The sequence below is a fragment of the Leopardus geoffroyi genome, chromosome A2 (assembly GCF_018350155.1).
Source record: "Leopardus geoffroyi isolate Oge1 chromosome A2, O.geoffroyi_Oge1_pat1.0, whole genome shotgun sequence".
NCBI classification, from domain to species: domain Eukaryota; kingdom Metazoa; phylum Chordata; class Mammalia; order Carnivora; family Felidae; genus Leopardus; species Leopardus geoffroyi.
Window position 1 is genome coordinate 71,197,074 of NC_059331.1, and position 13,431 is coordinate 71,210,504.

General features: G+C 41.3%; 1 protein-coding gene across 6 annotated transcripts in view; it reads right to left on the reverse strand.

Annotated features, from left to right (window-relative positions):
• Window positions 1–13,431, reverse strand: part of HECW1 (HECT, C2 and WW domain containing E3 ubiquitin protein ligase 1) — a 422,849-nt gene that overhangs the window by 78,254 nt on the left and 331,164 nt on the right. For all 6 annotated transcript variants that reach the window (XM_045494336.1, XM_045494331.1, XM_045494332.1 and 3 more), the window contains 3 exons: window positions 13,009–13,148; window positions 11,132–11,253; window positions 8,181–8,366 (listed from right to left, as the gene is read on the reverse strand). In XM_045494336.1, the coding sequence (XP_045350292.1) occupies window positions 8,181–8,366; window positions 11,132–11,253; window positions 13,009–13,148 (448 nt within the window). The remainder of the gene's footprint in view (window positions 1–8,180; window positions 8,367–11,131; window positions 11,254–13,008; window positions 13,149–13,431) is intronic.

Below are 13,431 nucleotides of genomic sequence, written 5' to 3' on the forward strand. Positions count from 1 at the left end.
TTCAATTACTGTTGCTTTTTAACCTTCTCTAAATTATTAATTTGAAAGCTTGTATTTTAAAATTTTTCTTGTTTGATAATAAAAACCAGTGTGCAAATCCTTTGAGCACAGTCTTTCTATATCACGTTTTATTAAGTACTGGTGATACGCATTTTCAATAATTTCTCAATGGTTTATAAGTCTTGATTTTATTTAAAACCCAGTAGTCATGAAGAATACTGTTTTGAATCTCCAAGTGGCAAATAGTTGGTTTTTGATGATTGTGTTTAAAGTTATTGTTTATTTTTGTTGCTGTTTCAAGTTTTTATTTAAATTCCAGGTAGTTAATAAACCGTGTAATATTGGTTTCAGATGTAGGATTTAGTGATTCAACACTCACATATTACACCCAGTGCTCATCCTAACAAGTACCCTCCTTAATCCCCATCAACCATCTAGCCCATCCCCCACCCACATCCTTCTATCAACCCTCAGTTTGTTCTCTACATTTAAGAGTCTGTACTATGGTTTGCCTCTCTCTCTGCCCCCACCCCCCACCATGTTCATCTGTTTCATTTCTTAAATTCCACCTACCAGTGAAACCCTATGGTATTTGTCTTCTTCTGACTGACTTTACATTTGTTGTTTAAAATTTAGCTCTATTACTTATGGCCATGGAATGCAACATGAGTATTTTATGCTTTTTTGTTTTCTTTGTGTTACAAAATATTATCCCCTAAAAAAATGTTCCATAGGATCTTGTAAAGAAGTTGTAAACTATTTATTCCTTATTAAAAAGATTGTGGTAAAATGTCCAAAACACAAATTTTGCCCTTTTAATAATTTTTAAGTGTACAATTTAGTGGCATTAAGTACATTCTGAGTGTCGTGCAACGATCACCACTATTCATCTCCTGAACTTTTTCATCTTCCAAGACTGAAACTCTGTACTCATTAAACACTAACCCCTCATTGCCTCCCTCCCCCAGCCCCTGAGAACTTCTATTCTAGTTTCTGTCTCTATGAATTTGACTACTTTTAGATACCTCATGTGAAATATAATACTTGTCCTTTTGTTTCTGACTTGCTTCACTTAGCATGTTTTCAAGGTCCATCCATGTTGCGACATGTGTCAGAATTTCATTCCTTTTTAAGGATGCATAATCTTCCACTGTTTGCACATGGCACATTTTGTTTATCCATTCATGTAATCTCTATTTTTTCCACCTTTATTGAGGTACAATTGACAAATAAAATTGTATGTAATTAAGCTCTATGTTAGCTCTATTTTTAACAAAAGTATGTATGTTCCATTAATACAAAATTATTCAAATCCTGACTTATTTCGTCTGTTTGTCAAACTGATGGATATAAAACACATTTTCCTGTTGTGTATTTATTTCATTTCCTTTTGTATTTCTCTTCTAGTTTTCTTCATATGGTAGGATGTTATTTCACTCATAAGATACATGATTATTGTAACTTTTAGTTGTGCCATTGATTAATATAAAATCTTACTTTGACTCCATTTAATGGTTCTGGATTTGAAATCTCCTTTGTATGATATTAATATACCACCACTGATTTTCCTGTTAATGTTTTCCAATTCTATTAATATTTGTTCTTCTATTTTTTAAACTCTCTGAATCATTTCTTGGGTATGTCTTTTAATAAGCTGGATCTGTTTGTTACTAAATCTGAAAGTGTTTTCCTTTTGGTATGCAGGTTTATCCTATTTCCATCTACCACTATGACTATTATGCTTGGCTGTGCTTATGTTATTTTATTTTTATTATTTCTGATTTCTTTGCTTCCTGGTGGATTTTTTGGTGTTTTACTATGTAAATTGTATTTTGTTTGATTTTATTTTTGTAGGAATTTGAAACAGCAATCTTGTTTTCAATGGTACAAATAGTTGCCTTTTAAGTTGATCAAATAACTATATTTAGCCCTTGTTTTTCAAATTATCCAATTTGACTTCTCTTACACTCAACTGGGGACTTAGCACAACCTTCCTTGCCCCGTTCTCTGGTCCCCTTTCTGCTTCCTTGTCAATTTTATTCCAGGCTAGAGATATGATTCAGATTGTCTTTATACATTTATTCCATTTTCCTTATACATATTTTCCCATATTTTATTGAGTCTTTTCCAAAACATTTTAAAATCAAGTATTTGTATTAATATTCCTGTATTCGATTGATAAATATTCACCACCATAGTCCATTTATACTATGTTTTCCCCATTATTGATTTCTTGTTCTGCTTCATTTGTGAGCCATCTGGAAAATGGCTTTTGGTGTTTACTTCGGACAGGGAAAAGAGGATGTGAGCTCTGAAATTTTTCTAGTGTCTTCACACTTGAATGACACCATTTCTGGATATGGAATTGTGGGGCTATAATATTTTCTCACCAATAACTTGTACTCTTTGCCCTGTGGATTTCTATAGTTGAGTTGTATAAATGGAAAATTTTAAGCTTGTCTTATTTTTATCCTTTTTTAAGTGACTTTCATATTATCATGGCTATACATTGGTAAGATTTTTTAAAATCTCCATCTACACATTCCAGAGTATGTGTAGATATAGAACTTATTTTAATTGATTTTACTATAACTCAGTGAGCCCAATTAATCTGCCTACTTGAACAATTTATTTTAGAACAGAGTTTTATTTTCAATATTTAATTAATAATTTAATTTAATTAATATTTACATTTAGTATTTAATTTTTGCTGCTGTACCTATTATTCTGGTTTCTTCTTTAGAAACATCTATAGATCATTCATCAAACAGAGATGTTTATTGACTGCCAATTATATGCTGGGAATATTCTACGTCCTTGAGGTTTCATCAATGAGCAAACAAAGATGCCTTTTCTCAAAGAGCTTAGAATTCTGCCAGGAGAAACAGAGAAAACAGTAAATCTAACAAATACATAAATTATATGGTGGAACACATGGGTTAGAGATCTTGGGATGCTTTTTGTATTAAATTAGGTGGTTAGGGTAGGCCTTGCTGAAAAGGTGAGATTTGTTCTTTTTGGTTTTTACTTTTTTTTTTTTTTTTAAACCTTATCCCTCTTTGTTTGCAATCTGGATCCCTCCCTCACTTTGAGGCTAGTTTCCATGTCCTATATCAGTGATTTGATTTTACACAGCATCAGTTCTACTCTGTTTTATCCCTATGCTATTACACTTTGCTTTTCCTTGCAATCTTAAAACGTTTGTCTGCTTTTTCCTTTTTAATGTTTATTTATTTATTTTGAGAGAGAGAAAGAGGAGTGAGCAGAAGAGGTGCAGAGAGAGGGAAGGAGACAGAGAATTCCAAACAGGCTCCAAGCTGTCAGTGTGGAGCCTGATGCAGGGCTCGAACCTATGGACTGTGAGATCATGACCTGAGCTGAAACCAAGAGTCAGATGCTCAACCAACTGAGTCACCCAGGCGCCCCTTTTACTTCCTTCCTTCCTTCCTTTCTTTCTTTTCTTTCTTTCTTTCTTTTTTAAATTGTAGTAAGAACATGTAACATAAGACTTACTCTCTTAACAAAATTTTAATTGTACAGTATTAAGTGCACAGGATGGAACAGTACTGTTAACACAATGTTGTGCAGCAGGTCTCTAGGTCTCTAGAACTTACTTATCTTGAATAATTGGTAAACTGCACCTATTGAACCTGAACTCCCATTTTCTCCTGCACCAGTTGCTGGCAACCACCATTGGGCTCTGTCACCCTGAGGCTATATCAGATACTTCATATAAGGGGAATTGTGCAGCATTTGTCCCTCTGTGACTGGCTCATTTCACTGAGCATAATGTCTTCTAGGTTCAACCACCTTGTAGCATGTGTCAGAATTTCCTTCATTTTTAAGGTTGAATAATATTCCACTATATGTATATACCATATATTTTTTTATAAGTTTCTGAATTCCAGTTGATTTAGTGTAATATTAATTTCAGGTGTACAATATAGTGATTCAACATTTTCCTATATCGCCCAGTGCTCATCACAAGTGCACTCAATAATCCTCATCACCTGTTTAACCCAAGTCCCCCACCCACTTCCCTTCCACTAATTATCAGTTTGTTCTTTATAGTTAAGAGTCTATTTCTTGGTTTGCCTCTCTCTTTTTTCCATTTGCTCCTTTGTTTTGTTACTTAAATTCCACATATGAGTGAAATCATATGGTATTTGTCTTTCTCTGACTGACCTATTTCACTTAGCATAATATTCTCTAGCTCCATCCATGTCGTTGCAATTGGCAAGATTTCATTCTTTTTTATAGCCGGGTAATATTTTATTGTATATATACACCATATCTTCTTTATCCATTCATCAGTCTATGGACATTTGGGCTCTTTCCATAATCTGATGATTATAGATCATGCTGCTATAAACATTGGGGTGCGTGTATCCCTTTGAATTAGTATTACTTTGGGTTTAAATACCTAGTAGTGCAATTGCTGGATTGTAGGGTAGTTCTATTTTTAACTCTCTGAAGAATCTCCATACTGTTTTCCAGAGTGTTTGCACCAGTATGCATTTCCACCAGGAGGAAATGCATTTCCAGTGCAAGAGGGTACCCCTTCATCCACATCCTTGCCAACACCTGTTTAACACTTAGGTCTTAATAAAAGATGTTACCTGAAAGATGCATTACGTACTGTGTAGTTTCACTGAATTAAAAGCAGCTCTATTCCCATATGCTTCTACACATAAGTTTACAAACACATCTTTTTTTTTTAAGTTTTTATTTTAATCCACTTAGTTAACATTCAGTGTAATATTAGTTTCAGGTATACAATATAGTGATTCAACGCCTTCTTACATCATCTGGTGCTCATCACAACAAATGCACTCCTTAATTCCCATCACCTATTTCACCTATCCCCTCCCCCCACCTCCCTTCTTATATACCACATTTTCTTTACCCATTCATCTGTCAATGGACATTTAGTTTGTTTCTGTATTTTTGCTATTGTGAATGATGCTTCAAGGAACATGAGAGTTCAGATAGCTCTTTGAGACTTTGATTTCAATTCTTTTGGATATATACTCAGAAGTGGGATTGCCAGATCACACGGTAGTTCTTTTTTCTTATATCTGCTTCCTCTCAGCTTTTTTTTTTCTGTTTGTGGCTGCTGCTTCTCACTCAATAGAAGTCAAGTTCTCCTAAACATTTTGTGGATGATAATCAGATACCTTTGAAATGTTTCTGTTTTCTGAAGAATATTATACTATGAGATATATTTTTTCTGAGATAAAGATTCTGTTTCCTTCATGTCATAGTTTAGTCTTCATAGGCTCCTTTTAACTTTGCTGTTGTGTGTCCATTCCTTTGTAGAGGTTGCCTCTGCCTCATCCGGGCCCCAGATAGGGCCCGCAAACCTGCCCTCAAACCTGCAGCCCCACCCCGTCTCTGGTGGATGAGCCCCTCATCGGCTCAGGCCTAGACCCACTTGAAGCCCACACACAATCTCTACCGAAGTTGGTAGGAAGCTGTGTCCTTTCCAAGACAAGAGATGAGTCAGATGCCATTTGGCCCTTTATTCCAGTCCTCTTGAAGTGGTGCAACTCTCAGAGATCTGTCCCTGTCACCCTTTGTGGGGATGATCAAAGACACCAAACAGCTAGTCCTGGTCCTTCTATTCCTACTACGGTATACACTAAAAACGAAGGCTGTCGTCTCTGCATGTGTTAATAAAGCAAGAAGCAGATGGGATGAGAAGGTGATGTGGCATTCTGGAACCTGCTCTGGCCATCTATGAAGATGGCTTTTGCATAGAGACCTATCACCACACCATATCTCGGTGAGCGGGTTTCCTAAATCCCAGGCTCCTTTGCAGCACATTCTTTCCAAGTCAGAGGGCTGAGCCTGTAGGATATATTTTCTCAACCTATTCCCATCATTGATGGGCTTTAGCAATGAGGTATTCTCGCATTCTTCCCAGTTGCCAGTCTTGATGTTGGATTTTTGTGTGTGGATATTTCTCACAGCATCAAGAGGAAGAACAGCAGATATTACTAATCTGCTGTATTATCATAGATTCCCACATCCACTTATTTGCTCTTTACATCTGGCTATAAAATCATGAAGGCAGGCATTATTACTGCTACTTTATGATAACGTGGGGCTCAGCTATAAAGGGACTTGCCCCCAGTCAACGTGTTTAGAATGGGATGGGGCAGCCTTTTACACATCCCCCTCCTCCTATTTCCCCCTCTATCCTCCATTGTTGCTCTTTACTCTGTGGGTTGTGATGACACATTTCTTTAAAAAAAAATTTTTTAGAGTTTATTTTTGAGAAAGAGAGAGAGAGGGAGGGAGAGAGTGGGGGAGGGAGAGCAGAGAGAGAGCAGAGAGAGAGAGCAGAGAGAGAGCAGAGAGAGGGAGACACAGAATCTGAAGCAGGCTCCAGGCTCTGAGCTGTCAGCACAGAGCCTGACGCGGGGCTCGAACTCACGAACCGCGAGATCATGACCTGAGCCGAAGTCGGACACTTGACCGACTGAGCCACCCAGGCTCCCCAAGCCCTTCATTTTAGATGCAGACTTTTTCTTTCTTTTTTGTATATGATACCATCTCACTAAACAAAATTAGGGGGGAAATGTTTTTCCAGAAATATGCACTTCAAGATGACTAAAATTCTTGGTGCATGTCTCAGCTGCTGTGCTTCTTTGCTACTGTGATGACCAGGAGGCCACGTGGACCACGGAGGACCAGGACTAATGGCACTGGGAGGGGGGTTTCCCTGGCATCCCACTGGGCCTCCTGCTGTTTGAACCCTAGTGTGAGAGCTGCAGTCATGGCCTCATGGTGATCTGAGTCTAAGCAAGGTGTTTGCACGAGCATGTGCTATTTGCATAATACACCATAATGACCCCTTCTGTTCATTGATTCATAGTGGTGTACTCTTCGCAGCTTGGTTAACCAATAAATGTATCCGGGGCCACGACAGACCACTGAGATGAGGCATGCGCACCCCAGCTCTGAGGAGATGCTCCTTTACTTTCTGTTCCGGCTCAGGCTTTATTTCCCACCCTAATACGCATTTCCAAGTCCTCCCAGCATAAACCACTGTCATTCTCCAAGTGGAAGACACATATGGTAAAAGAGGAGGTCCCGAGGAGGAGATTCTGGCTATGGTGGCCTTTCTACTACACAAAGCCACCCCTGCCCCCTATCCCAACTGTCTTCCAACTCATCCAACCACACAGGAGCTGATCAGACAGTCTTATGGAACCAACACACTTGCATTGGTGGAAATCCTTTCTCCACACACTCCAGAGAGCCAGATTCTGAGACATGCTAAGGGGTTTGTGGGGAGGAATTTGTGGATCCCAGGGGACAACGATGCCCTATCAACCTACTTTGGGGAACTGCGGCTTTGCACATTGACCATCACAGAGCATATGAACTGTGTAATGTAGTTTCCCAATGAGACATGTCTTCTGACAAAATTTCTGATTCCTTTGATCCTAAAAAAGGGAGGGATTCTCCCTTCCACAGATCATAAAGGAATACACAGAGACTATTCTTTAATAAACAGTTAAGTCTGTCCTATGAATACCTTGATGTCACTGATAGTGATTAAGAAAAAAACATGTTTGTTTTAGCAAACTCAACTACGCTTCTAAAATATCACTGGGAAAGATCAATTTGGTTAAGGTCACATGAAGGCACAATGCAAGCCAATAACATCACATGGGCCTAATACACCCTACCTGTTTGCCAGGCTGTTTTAATGAGAACTGAAGGCTTATTAGGAAAATCACAACAAGTAATCTAATAATGTCACTCCCATTTAACTAATAATTTCATTCCCTGAGAGTTAGCTGTCTAAGGAGGCATAACAACAGAAAGGTCATTGAACAGACTCTGGTTTCAAGTTCCAAACCTAAATTTAAAATCATGGAAACAATAGTTCTCAACTGGGCATGGTGATTATACCCTCCAGGGGACATATAGCAATATCCCAAGTTGGTGGGGATGCTATTGGCATCACTGGGCAGAGGCCAGGGATGCCGCTAAACTTCGTATACAGGATGGAAACCCTGCTGTGAATAGTTACCTCTCTCTTCTTCCTGATAGCTGATGGCACATCTCTGAGACACAGACTTTCCTGTCCTCACAATTTCCCTCCTCACTTTCTCATGGGTTTTCTCTTTCACATAAAGAGCCTGTTTAATGACAGGCACACTCACCTTTCCCTGCTGGTCCGTTTTGATCTCCCAGCCCCGGGGCAATTCCAGCCGCGTGTCTGCAAACATGTTGATGAAATTCACCAAGTCACGGTTGTGCTGGTAGCGTTCGAAATTGCGAGCGTCCCGCCGGACTTTCAGAATCATGTGCTTTAAGCAGGTGCTACTGGTGAAGACTCGGTAGGCACCCTGAGAGGGGGTCAGGGACGATTTGGGTGGGGTGTGGGAGGGGGTGGGTAAGAAAAACACAGACCAAGTACACTTTGAGTGCCACGCAGTGTAACCTGATAGCTAACACAGTGATTTATTGTGAGCCTTGAGGGGGAAACCTCAGAGGTGGAGATCTTGCCCCCAAATTAAATGTGCACCGTAAACACACATGGGCCTGTTGGCAATCTCTACCCAAAGCTCCTCTGCAACCTTGGACACTGTCGACCTCCGGGTGCATCTCAAAGGCTCCCCTGCCCCTCGTCCCTCCTCTGTCAGTCAGCACTGGACTGGGCTCTCTTGAGTCTCCCTCCACCGTTGGGACCATTGCTCCTCTCTCCTCCACCTTCCTTCCTAGTCTGCACAGGTCTGTCCTCCCTCCTCTTATAGGTCTGTAACAAGGAGGATTAATTTAAGGTCCCTGGGGATTTAAGGCTGGACCTTTGTGTGTGGACGAGTTGGAGATGAGAAGACAGGAAGAAAGTTTCAGGAGTTTGTAATTGTGCCAAATTGTGGGAAATAAGCTTAGGAATTTCCTGACCCTGCACTGATGGGTTAACAAGGCATAAAGAATTACAAAGCCATAGGATGCTCACACCCAAGTTTTGGTAAACAAGATTAGGTAAATAGGTATAGAGAGGGCCGGGCAAAGGCCCCAGTATAGAGAGGGTGGGGCAAAGGCCCCAATACAAAGGTATACGAGGTAAATAAGATTAGGTATTGAGGGTGGTTACACCCCCCAATTTAGTACTATGGCAGAAAGCTGCTTTCACAGGAAGGAAGGACCAGATTAGGTAAACAGGTAAATAGGGCTATAGACCTCTGCTGGATGAAGTTGCTCAAAGCAGAGCTAATTAGCAAAATAAAGGTACCTTGTTGACCCCGAGGTAGCATGCTGTAGCTTTGTTATCCCCTAGGGAGCTAAAATAAACAGACACGGCACCTCATGTCTTCCGTTAACAACCATCTGCCCAGCACCAGGATTTTGTTTTATATTGACCCAAACCTCTAACACTGGATATCTTCAAAGCCCCCTTTCCCTCACAACCATGAGTTAATGTTCACAGATTTACTGTCTCTTTGTGCACATCCATGACCATGTTTGTAAGACTTCTGATCCTAATAAAAACAGAGCAAGGACCCTTAATCAGGGCTCTTGTCTCCTCCTGGACATTAGCCATCTCTCGCATTTTAATCCTGTATCCTGTTTCCTTGCTGGACAAGAAAGAACTTTAGAACCAGAGTCTACGACACCAAATGGTGCACAGGGCTGGTGTGCATGTGGTGAAAGCAAACACTGCTTGCTGGCCCAGTGCTCCAGGGCATCAATATCCAGCATCTGTGTCCCCCTTCGTGACTCATCCCTGTACTAGTGGGCAGATGCTCTGGGTCTAACAATGGATGTCCCAGTGGCTTCTCAAATATAACCTGCTAAAAACTGGTCTCCTCCCCAGTCATAGCCTCTGTCACCTAATCAAACAATTGCACCTGCTAATGGAGACACCCCCTAACTCAGGTGCCCAAAGTGGAAAGGACTCAGACTTTCTCCAGTCCTCACTCCCACCACTCCTCCATCACAATTGTCCCCCTTTCCATTCTCCTGGCCCCTTTCTTAGGGCGGGCCTCCATCATCTCTCACTTATGAGCCTGGATCAGCCTCTAGCCTCACAGCTTCTTCATCTTTCCTGCACTTCTGCTCGAGAAGATGTTGAATCAAACGTTGGACCATGTGACACAAATGCCTAAGACTGCTGTTGGTTCCTTCCCAAGTAGAGCCAGGCTCCTTTTCATGATTTACCCTGCATTTTGCTACTCATTCTCCAGCCCCTCCTCCCAGCTTTGTGGGTCACCACATCCCACCCTCACAGACCCAACCCCCGGCTGGGTTGGGTCACAGCTGTGTCCTCTCTCCCTCTCTCTGGAGCTTCTCCCCACCAACTTTCAACCTTTATGACTCAATTCAGCAGTTGCCTCATCAGGGATGGCTCCCCTGTGTTATATCTCCTGTGTTCTCAGAGCATTTCATTCCTCCCTGAGGTCAGGCCCTGTCCTGACTCATCACGCTGGTCTTTGTACATGTCTGTTGCTGCAGAAACTGGGCAGCTTGTACCGTTCAGGTGTCACACTGTCTCTGTAATGCCAGCACCTAGGTCTGTGTCTGTCCACAGAAAATGTTTGTCAAATGAAAGGATTAATGAATATAGTGATAGCATGTCATTGCTTTCCTGAAAATACAAAAAAAAAAAAAAAGAAAAAAGAAAAGAAAAACTATATGTAAAACTCACATCAAATATAACTTAAGCATGATACTTAAACAACTAGTTTTATTAAAAGGAAAACTAGATATTTATCTAGGAGAAATCTATTTCAAAAGTTCTTTAATGAAAGTGATTTTATAATATAATCCAGGTTGAAAGGAATCTGTCAACTTCAGAATCTTGTTCCTTTAAAATTTTAACAGTAAGAGAAACATGCATTTACTTCTGAACCACTTTCACTGACATTAATACATTTGAGCCTAACAAAATTGAAGAAGCAACAGCATGGCCAATCCAGCTTTTCTCCTTTTTGGGAGACTCACAGAGAATAAAAACAGTGGGCTGAGGTGTTTTTGTTTGTTTGTTTGTTTTTTCAATCTTGCCAGGGTTAAAATGCTACCCTCTTTAATCTATCAAACAACTTTGCAAAAGAGTGTTTTGGGTTTGATGGGAGCCAGGTGGGCTCTTTCTGCGTTCTGGAGCACTTACATAATTGGCGTGTAGTACAGTGAAAAACTCGGGATTGGTAATGAACTTCACTGCTGGGGACTGCAGCAACAAGGTGATTTTTTGTGAGTTCACTGGAGAAAGTGACCCTTCTCTCCTCAGATCTGGAAAAAAAGTGAAGCAAAGCAAAGGATGCATCAGAAAAGGCATTTCAAATACAGTGCTTCTCTCTACACCAGCAGCACCCAAGCCTTCACCCAGACAGCTGGAACAGACTGTTGTTCTGAATGGTGATCTGATCAGGTGTCACAGTGATAGGAGCAGGTGTCGTATCACTGTGTGTGCCAGTTAAGAGTCATTGCTTCCTAAGAGACCTTCTGCATAACTTCAGTTAGGCTCAGGTCCTTGAACATCTTGTCCCTTTTATTACAATGACTTTACTTCTTATTCTCTTTATGAGTTGCTAACCATAGCTTGGCTGTTTGCAGGAAGGAGCACAATTCTTGCCCTCCCTGCATCCACACCCACCTGTACAAGACTGCAGCTTCTCCCCTTGGGGAACTGGGCTAGCCTTGTGCCTCTCCCCTTGGTGAATTGAGCCAACCTTGTGCCTTGCATTAAGAAACAGGATTTGGCAGAAGTTCTGAGCCAGGGTTTCAAGAAGTCTGTGTGTCCCCACTCTCTCTGAGAACCCTGCACCTCTGTGAGGACAAGCTTGGCCTACCCTGGTGCAAGATGAGACACTACGGGGAATAGGGGCAAGCCGGCCCAAATGAGGTCCTCTCAGGCCGGTCAGCCAGTGGCTGGTTTGATAGCTGACCCAGGATGCATGCATGAGCCCCGCGGAGCTCAGTGCCAATGGCTCACCTGTGGGAAAGATGCAGGACTGGGAGTTTAAGGTACTACACTTTGGGATAGTTTGTTACACAGAAAATGCCAAGGGATCTAATACCAAACTCAGAAAGAAATTTTCTGTTTATTGTTTTCCTAATGTTTTTCATTACTCAACCACTTTACCACATCTCTCCCAGAGGTCGAAGAAATTAATAACAGAAAAACCTAAGCCAGTAAGTTTAGCTACCATATCTGGTAAAATGAATAGAATGGATGCAGTTACAATTGTTGGTGGGACTGTGTACACACATGAAAATGTCCACTAATCTGCATCACTGTAGGCAGCTGCGAGCTGGCAGAACGGGGGGCACATTCCTGCTTGCTCACTGCTTCCAGTGTGCCGTCATTTAACCCAATTTAAGAGAGAGGGGATTATTAGGATGTCATGGTGATAAGCTTACGGCATCACAGGTATAAAAAGCTGAAGGCAGTCTCCTATGCCTTTCGAATATTCTTGTCTGAGCTCCACTCAGGCAGATTCAGAGACACGAAAAGCAGACCCCCGGCAGATGCCTCGCCTACAGTATTAGGTAAACAGACTCCGGGGTGGAGTGCATCAGGTAAACTCTCTGGAAAACCTCTTTACTCCAGGTTGCTCCCTCAGGGGGAATTGTATTTTATTCTAAATGCAAACAAATAATTATTCCCAGTGTTGTCATGCGGCTTCTTTGAAGTAGACTGTGAAATTTCATTGCATGTTTTATCTATAAGTGGAAAATCCTTAGGACACCGACAGATAAATTTACTTAACAAGAAATGATTAGGCCACTGAACAAATTGCCTTGATGCACAAGTATGAGTTCTCTTACTGTGAATTCACTTCTCCTTGATGTTCCTGGTAGGAAACTCCTGTCTGTTTCTCCCTGCTGGCACCAAGCCTCTTTCCCCTCCACCCTGACCTCCCCTATTCCATTCCCAAGGCCCACTGTGAGGCACCATCCCACAAGGCAGGGCAGGGGCTCACACTCTCTGTCACACTGCCGCTGAATGCCATCCCAGGAGTCTCGGTCCCCCTCCTCCCATACCTAAGCTTGATTGAGAAGAGTCAGCCTCTGAGTCGCTCCCACCGCCTCCACTGCCTCCTGTTGGGACCTGCTCACAACTTTGGCCTCCAGAATCTTCTTCTGGTCTCTCTGTTGCAATGGTTCGCTGAATATTTTGATACCTTTGCATCAGAAAATGGAAAGACAGGAATTAACTTTTGCTTATTGGCTTGTTGGGGGCTGATGTTCTGAATCAGATAACTGGAGAAATCTGTGAAGAATTGTCTTGGATGTCAGGAAAGAAATGCTTAAAATTCCCATAAGATACCAAAACAATTAACAAGACAACTATCTCTGGATGGCCACACTTCTTTTTGTTTTGTAAACTGTGATGAGTTTCAAGTATAGTGACATTTTACACATCGACACAAATAATAACTAGTCACAAAAACAGCCTCTGCCCTG